A 24,745-nucleotide genomic window follows, 5' to 3' on the forward strand; every position below is an offset into this window, starting at 1 on the left:
CTAGAAGCTGAAAGGCAAAGAGATTCTCCCACAGAGCCTCCAGAAGGAATGCAGCAGCCAGCACCTGAATTTCAGGGCTTCTGACCCACAGGACAATAAGATAATGAACGTGTATTGTTTTAAGCCACTAAATTTGTGGTAATTCGTTACAGCAGCAGTAGGAACCTAAAACAGGCCCTGAAATAGAGCATTAGTGTAACACTCTCAGTACAAGTCGGTTTTTATTGTTTTGCTGCATTTCCCAGGACAGAGAAAGGGCTAGAAAGCTGGGGAATGTGACAAGGGGCTGCACTGGCAGTGGGGGGAACACAGGTCAGGTGCAAACCCTGAGATGTGGAAACAGGAAGGGCACATAACTGCTTCCAGTTCTGCTGTGCCAGGTGGCACACCTAGAGCCAGTCCTGTCCTCACCCGCTTCCCAGGGCAAGGCGTCCTCTGCTCCCCCAGCTGCCTCCTACATGTCATTCCTTCCCAGCCCCCAGGCCAAACCCTAAAACCTGCTTGGCTGAAACAGCATCTTCCCCTCTTCCCAAGGAGCTTCAGTCCTCACGCAGAACTACCTGTCATCGGCTCACACACCAAAGATGGGAGGAGCAGTGGGGGCCCATGAGAGACCCCTCATCACAATGCTGATGACATAGTTAATTTGCAGAAGTTGTTCCAGCTGTTGAAGTAACAGCTTCTCCTACAAAATCCGTTACACACACACACACACACACGGCCCTAGAGCTCACGTCAGATCAGGGTACTTTTTTTTTTTTTTTTTTTTTTTTTTTTTTTCTTGCGTTATGCGGGCCTCTCACTGTTGTGGCCTCTCCCATTTGCGGAGCACAGGCTCCGGACGCGCAGGCTCAGCGGCCATGGCTCACGGGCCCAGCCGCTCCGCGGCATGTGGGATCCTCCCGAAACGGGGCACGAACCCGCGTCTCCTGCATCGGCAGGCGGACTCTCAAGCACTGCGCCACCAGGGAAGCCCCAGGGTACTTTTTTAATATCTGGAAACCAGGAACCCAATGCTGGATCCCAGCCTCTCAATGCTGAACCCCAAATTACTCAGACCCATGTGGACTCTCCGGCCTTCTCTGACCACTAAGGAGAGAGGGGGCCACTGTGCAAACCCCAGCCCTGTAGAAAGACCCTTCCCCAAACTGCTTGCAGGCTGACCTGCTAACACACTCTCCTCACCGTCCCCTCCAGTGCTGTGGTCAGAACCCCAGGAGTCCACTGTGGCACCTCCCTCTCCCTGGCCCCTCCCCATGTGATTCATCCTTGAGTCCTGTTGATTCAGCCTCCAAAGCACATCTGTCCACGCCTCGTCCAAGTCACCATCACCTCTTGCCTGGACGACCACAGAAGCCTTGTAACTGGTCGCCCAGTTCCACCCCGATCCCCTGCAAGCCTGCAGGCTGGACTGCACCGTCCTCTGCAGGGAGCCGGTCAGTGCCAACCTCGGCTGTCCCGAACGGGCCCAGCCCTTCTCCAGCCTCACCTTCCAGGGTGTCTGTCCAGCCACTACCACCCCTTTTCTGCCCCCAGACAGATCCACTGTCTTCCCCACCCTGAGGCCTCTGCATTCTCTGTTCTCTGTGCTGCCTCCCCTTCCCCTAATTACCCTCTGGCCTCAGCTTAATCCTCACATCCTCAGAAAGGCCACCCAGCCCCACACTCAGAGCACTCCTCCTCTCTCGTGGCATTTATGAGGTGTCATTAGATTTTCACTTTCCTGATCGCTTGTTTAGCATCTGCCGTCCCCACAACTGGATAACAAGCACCATGACAGCAGCTTCTTCATGCACATAACCCCCGGCGCCCGCACAGCGAGCTCACTAAACATCTGCTGAGCCAATAAATGAATCAGCAAAAGATTGGTGACGTCCTGGAAGGGAGGTGGAGGGTCCACACACGGGACCCCAACCTGTGGGGCAGCCACACCACCCAGGCCCAGAGGTACAGGCTCCCTGGTCTGGCTCAGATTCAGACACCTCCCTGAGATCCTCAGCCCTGCCTCTGCCCGTCAGCTCATGCCTCTCCACCTGCCCAAAGGCCCTCTCCAGGCCTTTCTGCTCATTCTCCTTTTACAGCACTGAAGTCCCACTCAGGTTTCTCCTCTTTCAGAGTGTCCTAATTCACCCCTCCCTAAGACCCTATTCACTGATTCCAAGAACACCTGAAAACTGTAGCCCAAACTTCAGAGAACTTTCTCTCAGCCTGTCTTAACCTCTCATTAGGTTACATCTACAGCTCATTCTGTACCTAAAATACAAGCTCCTCCGAGATGTCAGAGTTGTATGATGTCAATAACTCAAGGAGAGCAGCCCACACAGTACCTTTCTGACTCTGCCCTGCTCGTACTGCTGTGGAAAGTGTTCTGTCCTCCGAGTAGGGGGGTCTAACCCCACCTCTGCCACCAACCAGCAGCGTGCCCTTAGGGAAGTTGCTTCACCGTTTCTGGGTCTTAATTCCTCACTTGTAAAAGGAGGTGTCAGGGTACTTGATCCTTGATCGCCCTCCCACTTCTATGACCCTGTGACACTGACCTTCCATCCAACGCTCCCCTAATTGTTCCCCAGCCCATTCCACCCTCTACACAGGCACACATGCACCCATGCACACTATATCCGGTTCTCCACCTGGAGTCAGCTTACCCTCTCTGGTCTCTCTCTCTCTCTCTCTCTCTCTCACACACACACACACACACACACACACACACACACACACACATGGAGTCACCTCCAAAGTGGCACAGGCCAGGCACCCAAGGCACCACTCCTTGAAGCTGGGCCCCCTACAGCAGAAATCACCAAGGGAGCCTGGCCTGGGACATGGGCTTGTTCCTAAAGCTCCATGAATAAAGAAGCAGGCACAGCTGGCCTATTCATAATCAGCATAAAAAATTGATTAGCCCTTTCCAGATTAAACATTATTGTCTCAACGATGAACATAAATCAGGCGGACGTGGAGGGCTTGCCTCCCTCTGCTGCCAAGGAGCAGCATCAGGTAGACGGCGAGCGGGGGCAGTGGGAGGAGAGGGGGCCCCCTCTCTGGAGAAGTCTGTGGGAGAGCAGCCCACTCCCCCATCACCAGCCCCTGCCTGCACACACACAGGGGGAGCACCTTGTCCAGAGGTGAGATGGAGAGGAGAGCCTGATGACCTCCCAGCAGGTTCCTTAGAGCACCTCCTCAGCTACCATCTGATTGGCTCTTGAGGCAACATAGGCCCAGGGCCAGCCCAGGGCTGAAGGTGAGGGGAAAGACTGGGGTGATGTCAGAGGCAAGAGCATGGCCCTCAGAGGCAGACTGGGTCCCACAGGCCCATCAGCGCGGCCTTGAACCAGCCCCTCGCCTCCATGAAGGGTGTGGGTCTCTGGAGTCAGACAACACTAAGGTTCAGTTCCCAGTTGAGCCACTGTCCTGCTGTGTGATACTGAGTAAGTTACTTAGTGTCTCTGAATCTCAGTTTCTACATCTGGAAAAAATGGGGAAAGGGATACCTACCTCGCTGAGCTGCTGTGAGGACTAAATGAGACCTTGTGTTTGAAAACACCTAACACATGCTAGGGAAGGGGAAAACATTTAATAAACCATTCCGTTCCTTGACCTGCCAGGTTCCCCATCTGCCTGTCCCGCCTCCCACTCAGGAATGCTGGAAGAATCCATCAAATGCCAGAAGTATGAAACCTTGTGAAAAGCACAGGGGTCCTTACAGAGAACAAGGGAACGCAGTGGTTAGGAGCTTAGGTTCTGCAGTTAGCCCTGGCTTCTGCTCCTGACTCTGCCTGGTACTCTCTGTGTGACCTCAAGCATGTGACTCAACCTCTCTGGTCTTGGTTTGCTCCTCTGTAAAATGGGAATAATAATAGTACTTCCCCTCATAGGGCAGCTGTGAGGATTACGGGAGATGATGCCTGCAAAGTTTGCCAGTGTCCCCCCATTCCCTCAGATCTTTCCTCCTTCTCTGGCCTGATTTGCAATTCTCTGTATTTGCATCTGTGCCTGAGGACTCCTCCTCCAAAACCACAGGAATTAACAGCCCTCTGGAGCAGCCATCACTCAGGAAGTTAGAAAGCTGGTGTATAAACACCCCACCTTCTCCTTTGGCTGTTGAGTGGGATGATTCTAAGGTGACTGTTTAGCACCGTTTCCCAGTCTCCCCACAGCATTAACCTTCATTCACCCACTGGCGGAGCAGGTTTAAAAGCACACAGCCACCAGCTGACTTCTCTTCCCTGGACCACGTTCCCACTTCCTACTGGAAGACCCTGAGCTTCCCACAAAACCACTTGCACTGGAACCCTTTTCTTGGAGTCATATTCTGGGAATCCCCAACTAGGATGAGCACCTCTCACGCCATGAGCACTGGGCCAAGGTTGGCAATTATGTTCACTGTAGGATGGGGCAGAACCTGGGACTCCTCCAGATCATCGCTTCTCCACCAGCCATCAATCACCAGTAAAGACAACTGCTTGGCTCACATGGAGACAGAAACCACTGCGAGCACATCCAGCCGGCCCACACCACCAACCGCAGCCCTGAGGGTTGCAAGTGGAGACCCACCCCTTCTCCCTGGGAAGGGAAGGAAAGGCCACAATTTCGTTCAAGGAGAAGATGAGGATCCCGCAGTCCCTCCAGCAGTCCCAGAGGGCATGGGGTCAGCTGTCCGGCCAGCTCCTTCAAGAGCAGTGACCGTGGCATTCATCCTCTGGCTTGTAGCCTCCTGACTCACTGCCCAGCTCGGGACACTTGGTCGGAGCTCCAGGGGGATGGCGAGAGAAGAAACTGGCCCTGCCCAAGCCCCAGGAGACAGCCAAAAAAAGGCTCTGTAGGGAGAGTTCACCTCTGCCAGATGTGGATGATGGAAAGAGCCCCTTCCCACAGCTCCTGCCTTGGGCCCCTCTATCCATCCTGCAATGTTGGCTAACTCTGCCCGAAATGTCTTTTTCCATCAGTCACGGGAGCTTGCACACACGTACGCACGCACGCACACACACACACTATTAGCTGATTTGACTTAACATTACTTCCTGGGGCCTGTGGCCACCCCCTAAAGCCTACACATCAAGGCCCAACACTTATGTCCACTCTAACACCCTCCGGGAACAAGTCCCTCCTCAGGGCTGGCAGCTGGAATGCAGGAGGGGCAAGGCCTTAGGCAACAGAGTTCAAAGCCTGGCTCTGCTTCCTTTAGCTATGTGACTGTGGCTGTTACTTAACCTCTCGGGGTCTCTGCTTCCTCATATGGAAAATTGGAACGGCAAAATCTATCACACTTGCAGAATTATTGTTAAGGGTTAGAAGCAATATCTGTAAAACATCCTGCCAATGTGTACTACATAGCAAGTACCAAATAAAAAGAAACTAACATTATCATCCTTTGACATGAACATCTCCGGCTCTGTTGGCCTTATGCATCTTTATGCCTTCTTCTGCCTTGCTGCTTCCCACCCGACCCCAGTTCTAAACCTTGGGGTTTAAATGAGGGGGGTAATTATCTTACAGACCCCACCTCCTCCGACCACAGTGATTGGTCAGTATGGAACAGACAACTGTATTTGCTAATTAGGGCTACCACACCAAATTACCACCAACTGGGGGGGGTGCTTAAAACAACGGAAATTTATTGTCTCACAGTTCTAAAAGCTCAGCTCATCTGCAGTCAAGGCATTGGCAGGCCTGCGTTCCCTCTGAAGGTTCTAAGGGAGAATGCTTCCTTGCATCTTCTTAGTTTCTGCTGGCTGCCAGCAATCTTCAGAGCTCCTCAGTTCATAGTTACATCACTCAGATCTCTGCTTCCATTGTCACATGGTGTTCTTATAAGGACACCAGTCATTGGGGACCACCCTAATCCAGTGTAAACTCATCTTAAGTTGCCTAATTACATCTGCAAAAACCTTATTTCAGTCTCAGGTTCCAGATAGACATGAACTGGGGGGAAGAAGGGGGACACTTTATTTTATAAAATGAAACTAGAGTGGTGGGGGGAAATCCTCCTGGGGCCACAGATGGAAAGAGGTGAGGCTGAGAGCTGCCAGTGCCAGGTGGTCATGGAGGGAACATGAATGAAGCTGACCTGCAGGAAGAAGTGGGGAGGCAGAGAGGAGTCCGGGAAGAGCTCCCCAAAGGCTCAACTCCATCCCAAGCCTTCCTAAGATGTGGTTACATTAGACAGGACATCTGCCTTTTTGCTTCAGCTCGATCAAGTTGGGGTTCTGATCCTCACAACCACAAAAGACCCAACGCACCCACCTGTCATGGGTTGATTTGTGTCCTCTGAATACGCAGGTGTTAAAGTCCTAACCCCCAGTTAGGGGATTAGAACATGAACTTATTTGGAAACACTGTCCTTGCAGGTGTAATTAGTTAAGATGAGGTCACGCTGGCATACGGTGGGACCCCAATCCAACATGACCGCGTTTATGAAAAGGGGCAATTCAGACACAGAGACAGACACACACACACACGCGCACACACACAGGGAGAACGCCAGGTGAGAGCAAAGGCAGAGATCAGGGTGATGCTTCTACAAGCCAAGGAACGCCAAAGATCGGCTTCCAAACACCAGAAGCGAGGCAGGGAACAGATTCTCCCCGACAGCCCTCAGGTGAACCAGGCCTGCCGACACCTGGATCTTGGACTTCCAGCCATCAGAACTACAAGACAATAGAGTTCTGTTGTATAAGTCATCCAATTTGTGGTACTTTGTTACAACAGCCCTAGCAAACTAAGACACCCCAACAAAGTTCCCTGTCACTCCAACCCCACTGGTCTGCTCTTGGCACAAAACAAGCTGTGGTCAGCCCTCGCCACCACACTGCCCGGCCTCATGTGCTGTCGTACTTTCCCTCCCTTACTCATCCTCTAAGGCCCAGCTCAAGGCCCACCTCCTCCAAGAATCCCCTTCTGAACTTCCCCCAAACTTTTCCTTCATCAGCCCCACAGGTGAGGCCTTGTTTGTTCTCTAATTACTCCCTCTGTGTATTGTTTTGTCTGCCTGGCTTTGGGGTGGGAGGGGGGGAGGCGGGAGGGAGTGACGTGGCTTTGATATTTTCTGTATCCACCACAGCGTTGGCACACAGGTAGGAACCTATCAGCTGCTCAACAAACCTGTATTTTCTGAGTGAGCAAAGCAGCAAGTGGTCACCCCAACCTTCCTGAGTCAGTGAGTGGGACCACCATGAGCTGAGGCCCTTTCTTTCTCCACGGAACAGCCCAGACACAGCAGCTAAGCAGAGGGTTTGGGTACCACCCTGCAGGACAGATCCCAGAGAAGGGGAGCACCCCAGGCATGGCCTGTGCGCCAAAGGTGAACTGGTAAGCGCATGGGTATAATCTCCCCAAAGCACAGACAAGGACTGATAGAAGGATACGAAGAAGAGAATCCATCCCTTTGAGGGATGAACTTAGGAAAATACAGCTTCCTGAAAGTCCACAAGAAACTACAAGGTCCCAAGTAGGGTGGAAGCTACCTGAGGCCCTCTGGGTTTCGCTGAGAGCAAGACCTGCCTCGTTTCCTGTACGGGGCCTCTCCTTCTGGGCACTAAGCTTCCAGCCCTGAACAGAACAGTCCAAGAGCACCGGCCTTGGATCAGGAGTCATGAGACCCGGGTTCTAGGCCTGCTTCTACCACTAAGCAGCTGTACCACCCTGGGCAAGTTACTTCTCCTCTCTGAGCCTCAGTTTGCTCACCTGTGAAAAACTGGGCTTGAACAAGATGATTTCTAAACCCTTACAATGCATGAGTTAGTGACGCTCTTGGATAAATTGTGTCTAAAGCAGCTGCCGCTGGAAGATGAGGGCTGAACGAGAAGATCCAGTGTCTGTCAAACCCCAGGAAGATCCAAGTACCAGGTGAGGTGCTGGATATAATCTGAGGGTCCCGTCTTATTGCTTCAGTTCTTCCTCAAAACCTTATACACGACAACCACAGCTGACAGCTACTGGGATTCACCATATGCTGCGCACTGCATTTTAGATGGGTTAATCTTTCAATCCTCATCACAGCCCTATTAATACAAAGGTTTTATTACCACTCTTGTTTACAGATGAGGAAACTGGGGCTCAGAAAGAACTAATGATACAATTAGAATATGGTAGCATTTGGGATTTGTGCAAGGCCCTCTGAATTCAGAGCCTATTTTATTAGCCTTCATGCCACGCTGCCTCAGAAATGATCCTTTTGCTCCTTCTAGAAGCCAGACGCTGACTGAGCCTCAGCCCCTAGTTTATTTTTTTATTTTATTTTTTTTAAGACTTTTTTGATGTGGACCATTTTTTAAGTCTTTATTGAGCGTGTTACAATATTGCTTCTGTTATATGCTTTGGTTTTTTGGCTCCCAGGCATGTGGGATCTTAGCTCTCTGACCAGAGATGGAACCTGCACCCCCTGCATTGGAAGGCAAAGTCTTAATCACTGGACCGCCAGGGAAGGCCCTCAGCCCGTAGTTTAGATAGCCCCCGACGCACCCTCGCCCAGCCCTCCACAGGCTCATATGGGAACGTCCCAGGGAAAAAGGGGGCCAGTACCGAGCCAGGCGCAGAGCTGGCTACGCCAAGGACCCCAGGCCCTCCAACCCCACACCACGATGTCCTACGCTGGATGGAGTGTCTCAGCGTGTGTTATAATCCATTATTAGGCATCTTTTGTGTGCCAAGCACTGGACAGAGCTCTGAGGAAACCCCAAGATGAGTGGGAAGAGACCTGCCATCCTGAGAACATAAGCGGAGCTCTGAGATGACCAGGCGAGCAGGCTGAAGTGAGAGGACCGCCCAGTTCAAGGGGACAGGGGCATCTGAAACAGTTCTACAAGTCAACCCAACCACATACTAACACCTACTCTGCGCAGAGCCCACATGAGGCCCCGTAGGGGACTCAAGATGGAAAAGCAACCAATCCTAACACAACAAAGAACTGCAATGGGGGAAGCGCGAAGGAGCCATTAATCCTGACTGGGAGTACATGAGGAGGCCCAGGGGGACCACTTCAGACACTATACCTCAGTTTCCTATCTGTAAAATAAGGAATAGTGGTATCCATCTCAGAGGGTTCTAGTGAGAAGTGAGTTGATCCATGGGAAAGCTTTAAAGCAATGCCTGATACCTGGCAGGCATTCACTGTGTGTGTGTGTGTGTGTGTGTGTGTGTGTGTGTGTGTGTGTGTGTGTGTGTGTGTGTGTGTGTCTGTGTGTGTGCACGTGTGTGCGCGCACGCGCACACGGTGTTGTTCATCATCCTTTATCAAAGGATGATAAAGAGCCTGAGAAATAAAGGAGGGACATGAGAGGACAGGCCTGAGTTATAAATGCTGGTTGATGGGAGAACCCTGTGCAGCCAGGGTGCAGCTGTGTGAAGAATGGAGAGGCCAACGGGGCTGGAAAGAAAGCAGGGGGCGGGGGGCAGCGTTTGAGTTGCTCTCCAGGGGCCTCCATTCCACAGGCGTGAGAGGGACGTGGCCCAGGCTGGGTAAGGTTCACCCAGGAACGACAGAAGAATCGGACGGTAGGCGCCCCAGAGACCGGCATGGGCGCCCGCCCACCCCAGAGGAGGAGGCCTGCAGAGCAGTGTGGGCCTGAGGTGGAGCCGGGCCAGGAGGCCTGGGGAGGAAGGGCCAGTGTGGCTGCCTCAGTCTCTCGTCCAATGACTAATGGCACGCCATCCGTCCTGGCTGACAGGAATGCTTCCCGCCATCCATCTCCCACTCGTTAAATTACCGTTTTATGGCCAAAATCTCTCTCTCGTAATTGATAAAAATCTCCTTTTGATGTTCAGCATTATTGGGGGCAAAATGTTTTTCTATTCTTCATTATGTTTTTAATATAAATGTATTTTTTATTGAGAGCTGCTGGGAAGGCTGGATGAGACCAGGTCGGGAGGGAGGGTGGTCAGCTCCCCCCCCCGTCCCCTCCCCCGCTCCCCCTTGCATTCCAGCTCCTTCTGTTCCATTCCCAGAACGCTCACACAGTAGCCTTGGGGAGGAGGGGTGCTGTCTGGGGAGACAAAGAAACCAGACGCCAGAAGAAGACCGAAAGAAGCAATTCTACAGACAGCTGAAGCCCTCAGGGTGGTCCTCAGCTGCAGGCCAATAGAGCAGCCCAGGGGTGGTAAAGCGTGAGCTGACCTTGGCCCGGCCCGTGCCAGTGTGTGCGAGAACAGGGCAGGAGCCCCAGAGGGCACGGATCCCCGGGGGCTGGCATCGTACCTGGCACAGAGGAGTGCTCCATAAACATGTGTGAACAAATAAGAGATGGACAGGGAGAAGTTGGGTCGGCATTGGAAAGAAGGCAGCAAGGAACACGAGAGCACGGAGGCATGTGTCATCAGGGAGGAAAGTGTTCTGCCAGCCGCAGGCCCCCAGGTGGAATCAGCCCCGGGGGCAGGAGGGGCTCCTCTTACCTCTGTCCTAAGCTCTTCTCTAGCCCTAGTCCAACCCAGGGCATGTTCAGCCCTGCGCACATCCCATACCCACCTCCTCCAGGACAAGGGAAGTTGAGTCCAGCTGCCTTCCTGCAAGTGAGGAGGGCACGGTGGGTCCTGGACACAGCACAGCCGCCGACTCACGGCCCTGGGCACCCGTGGCTCCACCTCATCCACGGAATCAGACCAACAGTACACAGGAGGTGCTGCTGACGGGCCTCAGGAAACTGCCCGCTGAGCTGCCAGCAGCCCCCAAGGTGGGGGTCTGTTGGGAGGGTGGTGCTCAAGAAGCCCAGGAGACAGGCTCCAAGGCAGCCTGTGCAAGGTTTCTAACAGTGGGAGGGAAGGGGCTGGCCACTAGATGGAATGCTGGGTACCAATCAGGAAGGGGAAGAGAAAGGTCGATTCTTCTAGCAAAATAGTATCTGGGACCATACCTTGTATCAGAAAACCTGGTTAAAGACCCAACTCCACCATTTAAAGTCTCCCAGAACCTTGGTTCCTCGCACATATGAAGCATCCAGCGCAACACAGAAACAACAGCTAACCTTTGCTGGTCATCTGCCCTGTGCTAGGCATGCTCTAAATGCTCCACATTCATTAATTCATTTAATCCCTGCAGCAAGCCTGTGAGGCAGGTACTGTTATTATCCCCATTTTACTGATGAGGAAACTGAGGGACAGAGAAGATACATAACATGTCCAAGGTCACAAAGCCAGTAAACCAACAGGCAGCCTGGCTCCTGCCCACCTCAAAGGCTCAAAAAGAAGCTCAAGGGCCGTGTGAAAGCAGGACCCAGGGTACAAATGTGCAAACCGAGCCAAGGGACACGTGGGGAACTATGAGGGTTAATTTTACGTGTCAACTTGGCTGGGCCACAGTGCCCAGAAATCTGGTCAAACATTATTCTGATGTTTCTGTAAGGGTGTTTTGGGATGAGATATATATTTAAATTAGTAGACTCTGAGTAAAGCAGACTGCCCTCCTTAATATGGGTGGGCCTCATCCAATCAGTTGAAGGCCTGAATCGAACAAGACTGACCTCCCCAAGCAAGAGAAAATTCTGCCAGCAGATGCACATCAGCTCTTCTTGGGTCTCCAGCCCAATGGCCCACCCTGAAGACTTTTGACTTGCCAGCCTCCATAATTCCATAAGCCAATTCCTTAAAATCAATCAATCAATCACTATTTATTTATTAGATAAAAGCACACACATGTATCCTACTGGCTCTGTTTCTCTGGCCAATCCTGACTAATAGAAGAATAAAAATCCAGCCCTGGTAGAGCGGTCACCGCCTGGAGGAAGGGATGCCCAGCTCAGGCACCTTTTCCTAGTTCTCACAAAGTTCTCTGCGTGCCAGCAGAAGTCCTGTGTGCAGGCATGCAGAAATGATATGGCTCAGCCCAGAGCCGGTCATTCACTCTCCAAGCCTACGGTCCCCTCCCCCAGCCCCCGAGGCCTCCACCCAAGCCCCTGTTCCAGTCTCTGCACGGCCCCCACCCAGTGGTCCCACACCAGGAACCCCTTGCACAGGCCAGGAGTTCCTGCCTCACCTCCCCACCTTCTGCTTTTGCCTCCGCTGGTCCTCAGGTCAACAGTGCCTTCTCTCTGCCACCACCAGCAAGCTTGAGAGATGAATGATGTTCATCTCTTTTTCTGAACTTTTGCTTTTACAACTGAAACATCGCCCTCCACCCGTACCTGTAGGTTTGTATGAAACAATGACGGGTGCCTTTTCCCATCTGAATCACAGTGGTTCTCTTCTCACAGCCACTCTGGTCAGATGGCCCATCAGAACATTGAGCCCTTGTCCTGGGAGCTATGGGGAGTTACAAAACAAGGTGAAGTCTAGATCCCCACCCTGTGGGAGCTCAGGGGTAAAAGACGGGTAAAACATCTTTCAGAGCACAGAAGCCAAACGCCAGCACCCCAATACCAGCACAAGCATTGCCCCTAACAAAGGTATTTCTGTGCTCTGCTCCAGCCCCTAACTTCATTTCCTTTGGTTTTTCATAGAATTTAAGGGTTGGAAAGAACGTTATCTGATACAACTATGTTCCGGGACAATAAACAAAACTGGATCATTCACTGAAATATACTGTAAGGAGATTGGACTTGTCTGTATGTGCTGGGGAGGTGGGGAGAGATATGTGTGTGTGTTTATGACCAAAGATAACTGTCCCATTGCAGCTGAGGGTTCCATCATCTCTTCCAAAGTCCCACTGTAACTCCTACCCCCAAGCTCTCCGCCCACCTCCAACCTCCCGCCTCCACCTTCCCCACCTGTAAAAGATGACCTCATCTCCCATGTTACTAAGAAAATTCGGCTCCACTCTGTCCTTCTTTGCTCAGGCCCCTCTCCTCCAGGCTCCCATTATGAAAAGAACATTCAAAGGCCCCTCTCAATGTAACCTCAGCCCCAACTTTGCAACCTCGGCTCCACTGGCCACCAGCTTGAACCCCATATACTAGTCAACAAGACTATTCACTGTGCACTCTCTGTACTTTATGCTTTCCACTGCTTGCATCTTTGGCACATCTCATTAATCAGTAATCCCCTCCTCCAACCTCCACCTCCTCCAACCCCACCCATCTTTGAGATCCTGGGTCAGATGCCACCTGCTTCAGAAAGCGTCTATTCAATATCTCTCTCTCTCTCTCTCTCTCTCTCTCTCTCTCTCTCTCTCTCTCTCGCAGGCACTTACATGGCCAGGTATTACAGTGATGAGTGTACCTCTTGATGACCCCAGACTTCAGGGGCCAGAATGAGGTCTTACCCATTTTGGCTGCAGCCACAGCTTCCAGCTCTGTGCCTCTCTCACTAAATTCAAGCTGCTTAGACAACAAAGAGAAAGAAGAAATGGAAAAATGAAGGAAAACGTGTTGTACCATAGAACTGCATGCTCTTAGAGCCTGCAGGGGGCCTTAGAGGACTCCTACTCCAAACGAGGAAGCCGTAAGGATAGGCTGGTGGTCAGTGTGAAGAACCCTGCCAGGTCCTCCAACACACAGCCGAGAGCTCCTTGGGACCAGGATGGTCAACAGTCTCGCACCTTAGGCTTGTGTCTGCTCCATTCAGGGTCAGAGGTGTCAGCCCAGGCTCCCTCCACAGCATGGACCATGCCCAGGAGTAGAAATCATCTGAATCTCAGCCAGCTGCTGGGGCTCCCCTCTGTAAGGAAGGACCGTGTCTTCAACACCCCTCCCTGACTCTCGAGCTCAGGCGCCATCTGCTGGTCGAGATCAGCACTGCACCTGGACCCACAGCCCCAAGGGCAGTCAGGAGACCAAGGTTGAGACCATCTCCAACCCACACTCCAGATCCAAGTCACTTTGGGAGCAGCAGAAATGACCCCACCTCCTAGAGTTCTGACTTCTGACTGATTCCCAGGACCTGTCCTTCAGGACTTAAGCCTAACATTCAAAAGAAAAAGAAAAAAGTAAGTTTCTTTGTGGTAATAATAGTAGAAACTTCCAAGGCACAGATACACGGACACATAGAAAAGTGATTTACAGAGGATTTCTGCCAAACAGAAGCTCTGATAATAAGAGACAAAACACTGGCCAGAAGATCAGGAGATCTGAGGTCTTGTCCCATCCCTCACATGCCATTCCCTTAGCTACCCAGTCCCCCTGACTCCCTACCCAGGCCAATCCCTATGCCAGGATGGTACCCCTTCACTTGCCCTCACCTCTGCACTGACAGCACTGGCTGCTGTCCAGGGATTTGGACTGATCCAGAACCAAGTGCAAATCATGGGATCCAGAAGAGCCACCACCTAACCCTCATCCCCCATGCTGGGGACACCCCTCAGGGCCAGCCCTATCTGCCTGGGACAGGAATCAGTCTGAGGATATTAGTGACCCCTGCAAGGCCTCTGCCGATGGGAGGGGCCCCTAAGAACATAGAGGGAACCAATCAGTGCAAGCTGGGACGCACCGGCCTCGAGCTCCTCTGGCCACCTCTCCTCACTCTGCAGTCTGAGATCTAGGGGCAGCTATGCAGTCTTTGAGCTCCAGGTAACCTCAGAGCCCACACAAGGACTCACACCTAGGAAGAAGATGGTGATGCATGGCAGACTCGGCTTCCTTTCACCACACTCCTGGAACCAGGGATGGAATGGACGGTCCCAGGGCAGGTGAGGAGCCCAGGATCAGTGGGGCTGGCACAAACATCTTTCTGGGGGGAGGGCTGCTCCCCGAGAAGTGTCACAGGACACTTCACTGGAGGAGGAGGGAAGTGCAGAGTGAGTGACTTTCCCCTCCCTCACAGCCCCACACCCACCTACCCTGCTTCCCACCTGTCTCCTTTCCCCTCCCTCCACCCACAGGCTGAGAAAGTGTGTCACCGGGAACAAAAGGGGTGAGGGAAGACTTTGACTGTGCACCTGTAGTGCCGGGTAAGAAACCAGAGGTCTCTGAGCTTCCCAGCTGTGAGGGACGCCCCCTCTGAGCCATGACCTTGACATTAGCTTCCTTTTCTCAGAGGACTCAAGTCAAGCTGTGGGTCAGAAGCCACAGGCCACCACGCTCAGGAGGACTTGGCTGGGGGGCCTAGAGAAGAGACACTAAAGATGCAGGCAGCATCCTCCAACCCCAGACATGCCAGCTGGGCGGGCACACCATGACTGCTGACACCCCCAGCTTCCCATCTCGCTCCACCCTGGCTCGGAGGAAGCCACTGCCCTGCTCTTGCCTCCCCCTCCAGCTCTCCAGAGACGAGTCGGCCTCCAAGGGTTAATCTGCTGCCTTCCCTCCCTTGCCTCCACCCTCCACTGAGCTGCCACATGCTAGCAATGATGCACTTCACACTGTTATTATTTATTTAGTTTTATATTTAGTTTTAGTGATTTATTTAGTTTTAATTTGGGGGTGCACCTCATGCTGTAGGAAGCAGGAGGCCAACAGTCTTGGCAAGAAGCAAAGGCACACACGGCTGTGCCATGCCAATCCCGTCCCCTCTGCCTGCGGCCCCTGCATCCTAAGCCCGCTGTTCCCAGCCTGTGGTCTGCTCCTGACACCAGCCCTAAATCTTCACTCAGTCTTCCGCCCGTCTCCTTGGAGGAGATGTTCCTCCTCAGTAGGAAGGGAATCCACAGAGGTTTCTATGCTCACCTCCTGCGCGACCCAGGCCCCCCAGAGTCAGTTAATGAGGCCAGCCCAGGCCAGGCTATCACTGAGGAGTGGTTCACCTTTGGCTGGATGCCGGGCACAAGATACCAGCTCCACAGAAAGGCACCGACAGCCAGGGCCAGCTCCACGCAGACCAGAGAACATGGAACATGGTCTTTACGAATCTCTGCCCCTACTCTCTGCCCAGTCCGCAGTAGCCTAAGGAAACTGTCACTTACCAGCCATTGGTTCATTAAACAAACACTCGTGCCCACGATATACCATATCCTATTCTGGAACTGCAGATAGCATTAAAAGGACCATCATGGTCTTCATCCCCAGACTTTACAACTTACCATGAAACCAGCTAGACACAACTAACCAAACTACAAAAGGCACAAGCAGAAGGAGCAAAGAGCTGGGATTTGGCCGGGACACACAGCATCTCGCACAGTGCCCAGCATTTGGTAGACAGATGGACGAATGGCCTAGAAACACAAGGAATCACTTGACAGGGAGAGAATGGGGTAAAGAGATTCCAGGCAGACAGAGACCATGGCAACTTGAAAGTGGATGGGGTAGACCTTGAAAGTCCTGCTAAAGATTTGATTTGGGGAAATTGGGAGGCACCAAAGGTAATAAAATAATCTCAGGAAAGGCATCAGCTGATCTAGGCCTGACTTTAAGATTATTTTGCTCAGAAAAGTTCCAGATCCAAAGGATTCTCTAAGAGGAGAATTTCAAATATAATAATAGGTGAAGGGAGTAAAGAAGTTTTTTTTTTAATTAGCGTTCTCTGGGGTACCATGAAATTATAGCACATAATTTGTAAGTCTGGGCCTGATCGGCCAGTCGGCACCCTGCAGACGGCTGCTCCAATCCCTCCCCATCCCCAGAATCAAGATGAGCAGAACAGGTCAGCAAGGATCCACACCACTGTGGCAATCTGGGTCCCACACATCCTGCAGGTCACTGGCATGAGTCCAAAGGAGTGTGACCAGGGCTGTGTATGGAAGGGCCCTCAGTCCCTTTCTCTTTTGCTCCATGGGGTGGATGAAGATCAGGAAAGTTTGAGGAGGCAGGCCTAGCCCTTAGGAGGAAGCATGTATAACAATTAGAGATGAGTGATAATAGAATGGACCACCTTAGGCAGCAGGTAAGAGAATAAGCTTCCTATCACTGGAGGTAATCAAACGGTGGCCCACAGACGTTCTGGAAAAGTCATAGCATTGAATGATTAGGACAGCTCACTGATAGAGCAGTGCACTGGAATCACTTACTAACAGTCCCCTTGGATGCTCTACCTGATCACTCTAAGTCTCCATCCCTCATCTGCAAAATGGGGTTACCTCATAGGTTTGCCCTGAGGACTAAATGAGATAACATGTGGGAAACAGCGCAGCTGTGAGCGCGCAGTAAACCCTCAATAATTGATAGGTATTATTAAATTCAACCATATGAATCATATTAAGTTACAGGTCAAAAACAGTCAAATATCAACGATTTCGTATGGCCCAACTAATATTTTATACTGAGGGCCACTGAGGTTCCTTCTAACCTCTCTGCTTTCACACTGAAAGTTTCTGCAAAGCATAGTTCCACACCACTGGTGGACCCCAGGGCCTGAGGCCAAGCAGCGAGAACTCTGTGGGGGCCTTTTCGGAAGCCCATCCCCCCTGGCAGAGGTGGGTACCTCTTTGCCCAGGTCCTCTCGGATGACCTGGCGGACCTCCTGCATGCTGCTCTGCGGGGCCTGGCTGTGTAGCACCTTCAGCGTGCTGGTGTACTCCTCCGGCAGCAGGTAGTCCAGAGCCCCCAGGTGCTGACCCACCTTGATGAACGTGCCCCGGTTGGCACAGCAGAGCTCGCAAAGGCGCCTGGCAGAGCGAAGGTGCACCTGCAGGAAGACAGGCAGGGCCAGAGAGATGTGAATGCTCACTGTCCGCTGGATGCTCTTCTCTTCTCCTGCCCCCTCTGCTTAGAAACCCTGATTCACCATCACCACGCCCCCAGTGTACATATGTGCGCGCGCGCGCACACACACACACACACACACACACACACACACACACACACACACACACACACACACACACACACACACACACACACACACACACACACACACACCGTCATTCACCTTCAGTCTCCCGGTACCCGGAGCAGTCAATTCCAATCTCAAACTGCAGCCAGCCTCCTGACATGGCCCGATGCTTCTGATCGCCTTTCCTTCAAAACTTACCTGGTCCAAGTCCCACTCCCTCAGAAACTAGTGTTTGTCCAAGGCTTTCAACCAATTCTAATCTACACTTATGATTCATTCAAAGATACATTGAGTTCACGCATTTGTCACCTACCCCTCAGTCATACTAATAATACTGTTTGTTTGGAGGTCTACAATTTTTAAACATGGTCATATTCATTATTTTTTTAATCCTTCCAACAATTTAGGGAGGCAAGTATTGGTATCTTTAAGGATAAGAAACTCAGATGTTTTGCTTATCAAGAAATAGCTAACAAATGTCAAAGGAAGGTGTAGTAAACGCTTCAAACCTAGAGCTCTTTAACGCAGCAAACTTTAGCAGGGGTCTCCTGTTAACTGAAGGAGAACTTCACAGGGAGCATCAGGCACATGGGGTAGGCAGCAGGGCAGGCTGTGCAGGACAAGCCGGCCTTAACTTGCAGCCTGATGCCCACCTATCCTTCCAGAGTGGGAGGTGGCCTCCATCCGCCCCCAGGCTACACATCCCCAGTCATCACCCCAGCTCAGCTGAGGGTCTTGGAATTTTGAGGGTCCTGCCTTCTTGGAGCTACAGTTCCTGAAGCAGGATGAAGCCATGGGCACATACAAAAGACAAGGGAGCCCAGTGCCCTGTGGGAACCTGGTACCCTCTTCCACCCGTAAGTCAACCGGGAGAGTGAATATCTAGGATGGACTTACACTCTCTTAAGTGCTATGAAGGATGCTGACACAATTAAGTGTGTATTGGAGGCAATAAACCACACGAAGAGATAAATAACCGTTGGCAACAAAGATGGAAGAAACGTTCAAAGATCCTACATAATTGGTTGCTGAGTGAACCATACAGAAAACCGTTACCTTAGGAATTAAGAAGAGAACACTGCAGCCCTGAACATCCTAGTCCCAGCAGCCAGGGAGCCATCTATCCACTCCCTCTAGAGCACAGGGATGCCCCACACTCCAGGCACTCGCAAGCTGTCCTTAGGCCCTCAAGGGCTCTGCTGGACACCTCTGCATCCCGCCCCAACCCACTACTGGGGAAGCCTATGTCAACATGACTCTATCTCCCTGAACAGAGCGCGGGCACCTGGTCCAAACTAGGCCAAGAAGAGTCTTTTTTCCCTGACAGGAGGGTGCAGAGAGAAGGGAATTGACTCTAAGAATTAAGGCAGGGCGGGTGTGGGGAGAGAACACATTTCCCTAGATGAGTAAAAGGCCCATGGGGGCAGCAGGGGGGGTGGACTGGGAATTGAGCTGGCCGGTGTCAGATGGTAGAAGGTCACTACTGTCCAAGGCCACACTCACGTTCTGAGGAAGTGAGAAAGAAGGCAAACGTGGTCAAATATGGAACTGGGCGCTTCCCCACCCTCCATGAGTCCAGGCTGTTATGAACAAAATGACTCTTTACAGCTCAAATAATCAACCCCAATTCCCACCCTGCCAAATAAGAGGCAGCCAGCAAGTCATCCACAATCCATTTGTCCTAAGGTACGGTGTGACTGGAACCCAGGTCCCAGCAGAGGCTCCCGGTGAGGCTGCCCTGGCACCCAGCTGCCCACTCCCTCAAGGAGGAATGCCAGCCCTCACGCCAAAGCCACTGCAGGGTCAAGGCAGAGGACTGGAAGGCGGAGTGAGGACACACCCCATTGTCTCTGCCCCTCCCAGGAAAGACATCAACCACTGTGTATTCACTGGGGGCTGACCGAGTCCCACACCCTCCACCTCGTGGGGAGATGTGACAGAGCCACTCACACACAGAGAATGACACGTGGCAGTAGGATCACACTGAGGACCACGGAGCTCACAGATGGGAGAAACAAGAGGGCTGGAATTAGAGAGGCTTGGCTCCTGGGGAGAAGCGGGGTGCATGCAGCTCAGGAACACAGGGCCTCTCAGCTGCAAATCCACGCTTCTTTGGCGTACGCTGTGATGCTGGTGCTAGACCCTGTGTCATTTCTCCTTTGTCAGATGGGTCGCTATTAGGCTTTGTCAACAGGGGGCTCTGGGGGACACTGCAAGGCCACAGCACAAGGAGGCTCCCTTATTGTCCCCGTGCACTGTTTTCAGCTCATCAGCCAGTGGGTAGTGGCTTGGGGGTGACCACTTTGGTGGCCCTCATGGACCAGCCCACCCTCTGTAAATTTCTCCACTACCTGATGGGCCCCTCCTGTGGACCAACTCAGGCCCCATATCTTCCAGCAAGTGTTCTGACCACCCAGAAGGCGGCTCCTACACACTAGCTCCAGGTCACACCCTCCTACAAATTTCTCTGCCACCTGGCAGGCTGTTCCCATGGACCATGCCCGCCATCACGTCTCATCACCAGGGCAGCCCAGCATCCCAGCCTTGCAGGTGGGAGGCCCCCAGCTGAGTCTTTAGCTCTATTCTTGTTCACCACCCCCTCAGCCCTAGAGGGAGCAGGTGCTTTATGCATTTACTAATTCTGCACCTTTAGAATCTTCTTTTACTCCTTTTAGGTGTTAACTACCTTTTCCTAGTGAATAAGTCTTTATATTTAAATTACAGGTATGACTAGTCCCTGGCTGATACACAGGATTAGCCCCTGAAAAGATTAGAATAAAAAAGGAGGGCATTTCAGATCGAGAGAACATAACAACATGCATCTGTGTGTGTGTGTGTGTGTGTGTGGGTGGGTGTGTGTGCGTGTGCGTGTGTGTGTGTGTGTGTGTGTGTGTGTGATGCTGAAGACCTGCTCCACCATTTTCTTTAGACTGGATTCACATCTGCATTTATCTCTGCTGCTGGCAGCCCTCAGAAAGCATTAGCCTCATCCTAACAAGCCCTCCTACCAAGGAACAGAGCCAGGGCTCTGTTGCCCCTCACCTGTGGCCTGAGCCAGTCCTGGGTAGGACGTCTCTTGGCACAAAGTGATGGTCACCTTCAGGACACTGTCTGGGCAATGCAGAGAGCCCTCTCTGGTCACACAAGCCCAGGAAGGCTGGTCTACTGCTGACTCACTGGTTACTTGGCACATCAGCCACTGGGGACAGAGACCATGTGTTGTGTCCCCTGTAGACTCTGTGTACCCCAGGGCAAGCCATGCATGAGCTATAAATGTAGACTGATGACAACCTTGGGTCATACACTCACAAAACCATCATCCATGAAGCTGAATCAGCATTTACTGCAAGTGGCACCCACATTTCAACAAAAGAAGCCCCAAAGTCACCTTCAACCAGCTTCTAATTAAATACACACACACACACACCACACACACACACACACACACACACACACACACACACACACACACACACAGAGTCACATGGGGGTGAGGGACATTGCCACTAACCAAAAAGTGTAAATGTTCTTTTAAAGCCAAAAGACACACATGCTGAAAAACAGAGCAGGCACTCTGGTCTCCAGTGTCCCTTTCTAGCTCCAGCTCCTACAGCTCCTACAGCTCCACCATCCTTTGGGATCAGAAGGCAGGTCCCACTCAGAATTTCAAGAAATTACTCGCTTAGTGCAAACTCCCTCTTTCAGCATTCACCTCCTGCTTGCTGGTACCTGGGATGGAGGACTGCCCTTCCCCCAGCTCACTGAGCATCCTTGCTTCTGGGATCTGTAAGTAATACTAAATCTTGTGACTCTACTTCCTCTGTGAGGGTGTATTTAAACTGTACCTTCAATCAAAACAACCCACTGCGTTTCACTTCCCCAGTGGAAGCTTGGATGCCGAGGGAGCTACCAGCCAACCCCATGTAGGAGGCTTGCGCTCCTCATTCATCAGGTCATAAACTACATATTCTTAATTCAATACACCAGCTCTTGCTTCTCAACACATGTTACTGCCCTAACACTCCCCACCCATTTGCTCACTGGACCCGAGTCCTGCCCTTACCCAGCACCTGGTTTCACGAGCTAGTTGGGTATGTCACTGCCACGTGTCCTCGCTGCAGAGTCCCCACACTCCCCCTTCCGTTCCTGCCAAAACATGGCAGGAACGGCTGGCAGTGTCTCTCTGCCCCTCCTCCAACTTTGTTTTCACTCCCAGCTCAGTAACTTGCCTTATGATTATCTCATTACCAATAACCTTGTTGTAATGAGTTTTAATCTGCCTCATATTAATTAAAAGCATTGTCATTAGCCAGCTTGGGTTGGGGTTGGGGGGGGCGGGCAGTGAATAGCTAATAAGATCAACTCAGTACTGGTTAATTATTGATTGGGAGGGATGGAGTAAAGGCCCAAGGAGAGCAATCCTTTACTCGTGTCTAATCCCCAAGAGTAGGGATCTCGAGCGCCAAGCTTGGCAGAAAGGTACCAAAGCCAGACCAAATCAAAGAGGCTTCCCATCAGAATTGAGCAGTGTCTCCAATGGGATTTCGGGGTGTGACTGTGAGACAGAGACAAAAGAGACAGACGCATATACATACCCCACACATCACAGGAAGAAAGAGACAGTGAAAGACAAGGTCACAGACAGACCCCAAAACAGACAAGCCCCTTGACGGATTCTTCTAATCAAAGATTCAAGACCCAAAGGAAATGCACTGACATGTAAACAGTGTTATCTCTGGGCAGTGAGATTAAAAGAGTACTTTTCTTTATAGGTTTTTCTGTATTTTTCAAATTTCTTAAAACTAATATGTATTATATCAATGATGGAGGAGAATTTTAAAAAATAATCCCTTCTTCAACATCTTCTGGAAATAGAAAAGTCCAGCTGACAAGATTCTCCCATGCAGACTGGACCAGCTTGGTGCAGAACCCAGAATCTCTTCCCCAATTTTCCAGGATGCTATGATCCACGTGTGTGTTTTTCATCATGAAAATGGAACTGCAGGGCTTCCCTGGTGGCACAGTGGTTGAGAGTCCGTCTGCCGATGCAGGGGACACGGGCTCGTGCCCCGGTCCAGGAAGATCCCACATGCTGCAGAGCGGCTGGGCCTGTGAGCCATGGCCACTGAGCCTACGCATCCGGGGCCTGTGCTCCCCAATGGGAGAGGCCACAGCAGTGAGAGGCCCGCGTATCGCAAAAAAAAAAAAAAAAAATGGAACTGCAACTCCTTCATCCCCAAGAAATCAGGCCAGGACGGTCTTCAAGGTTGCTTTTCTGGATGTCACCCTTTGCTTTAAGCTCTCATTTAAGCAAAAAAGTAAAACTAACTCATCATGTCCTGGGGGAAAAAAAACAAGTTGCAGTTTATAAAGGTTTTGAAGGAGCTTGACCACAAATTTAATCCCACTCCTTGGGAGTGTCCTCTGTCTCTCCTCTGACTACCTGTCAGGTAGATCCTGGTTAAGAGCACAGGGCCAGCATCAGATTGCCACAGTCTATATCCCAACTTCACCACTCAGAATTTGGTGATCTTGGGCAAGTTATGTAACCTCTGTTTACTTCTGACTGCTCATCTATAAAAGAAAGACAAAAATAGTACCTACCTCATAGGGCTGCTGTGAAAATTAAATGAGGTGAGGTAATGCATGCACTTCACTTAGCCAGAACTGGCATTTCTATACTTGTTGTAAGGGTACCTAGAATTTGTTTTAAGGTATGGAAAGACACACAGACATGGGAATGACTATCATAAAGAAAGAAGTTTTTACTCACAATTCCTTACAAGTAGGAGAGTTGGCATGCCACACAAAGCCACACCGGGAAGCACCAGGGTTGGCCAGGAGAGAGAGGGAGTGAGGAGAAATGTGGGCAAAGCTTTTATTGTGGATTCCATGGGAAAGAATGGGTGAGACTTAGGAGTGGCTAGTTTTAAGTATTTCATTTGGCTTTGGGGCATAGGGGATGTTCCTAGTTGTTTGGTACCTGGCTCTGGGGTGAATAAGGCAGGTGGATAGTGACCCAGAGTGTAACAGCTCAGTAACAGAGGTGGTTGGCAGGTATGGGCTCCAGATTGGTTGGTTTGCCTATGAAAGGCATGCTCACAGGTGAGTTGTTTACTATCTCTTGGAACTAGTTAACCTTGAGAGCAGCAGTACCCCCAGTTTCAAAGCCTCAGAATACAAAAAACATGATCAATACAATACTCTATCTATACTCCCCTGGGGAATCTCACCCAGAATCACGGTGGTAAATACCGTCTACACGCTGATGATACACAAATGCGTATCCCCTACCCAGACCTCTCCCCTGACTCCAGACTCATATATCCAACTTCTTGTCTGACATCACCCAATGTCCAGTGAGCTTCTCAAACTCAGCATGGCTTTCCCACCACTTCTACCACCACCAAACCTACTCCTCGCTCAGTCTTCCCCATCTTAGGAAATTGCAACTCTAAACTTGGAGTTGTCCAAGCCATAAATATTGATGTCACCCTTAACATCTCTTCCCAAATGGGGACCAAGATTACCTTCCCATCTGAAATAACAAAAGAGTGGACAAGATTTACCAAAAAAAGAAAAAACAAGTTTTCTAAGGCATTGGGCATCAGGAAAGGAAGGAGAATGGTTCCTGAGAGATGGGAAGCAAACAAGGTGAAAACTATGGTTGCCCCAATTTACAGCATTGCGGGTTTCCAGGCCACAGTGCAGGGAAGGGGAACCCAGGCAGTGAACAGGAGATTCTCTCAACTGAAGAGACAGAGCTGAGAGGCCCGAAAGACCAAAGTAGCTAGAGTTCGCAGGACAGAGTACTGGAGAGTGGACAGATGTACAAAGAAAGAACTCTGAAGATCTGCTGAGGGTCCATCTCACATATTCAGCTAAGTACTAGTCAGCACGTGCACACAAAAAAACTATCTGAGCCAGAGAAATAACAACCACAAAAGACTAGGGTTAACAGTACCCAGTGTTCATATAAGGTCTATTTCCACCAGCCAGACTGGAAAATCTCATAATCCTTGAGGCTTCTGTTATAATACCCAGAAGGGGCTTGCCTCAGTTAAGAGGAATATCGCAAACTAAACACTGTTCCATTCCCAACTAATAAATATTAAAAGAAAGACTGGAAAAAAAAATCACTGTTTTTGGGGCTTCCCTGGTGGCACGGTGGTTGAGAGTC

At 51.2% G+C, this 24,745-nt stretch overlaps 1 protein-coding gene across 1 annotated transcript in view; it reads right to left on the reverse strand.

The window, feature by feature from the left end:
- Positions 1 to 24,745, reverse strand: part of ADCK1 (aarF domain containing kinase 1) — a 109,585-nt gene that overhangs the window by 48,733 nt on the left and 36,107 nt on the right. The window contains exon 4 of the mRNA XM_007448146.1: positions 17,215 to 17,418. Coding sequence (XP_007448208.1) covers positions 17,215 to 17,418 — 204 coding nt within the window. The remainder of the gene's footprint in view (positions 1 to 17,214; positions 17,419 to 24,745) is intronic.

Source organism: Lipotes vexillifer, unplaced genomic scaffold (assembly GCF_000442215.2).
Source record: "Lipotes vexillifer unplaced genomic scaffold, Lipotes_vexillifer_v1.1 scaffold542, whole genome shotgun sequence".
Taxonomy (NCBI): Eukaryota; Metazoa; Chordata; class Mammalia; order Artiodactyla; family Lipotidae; genus Lipotes; species Lipotes vexillifer.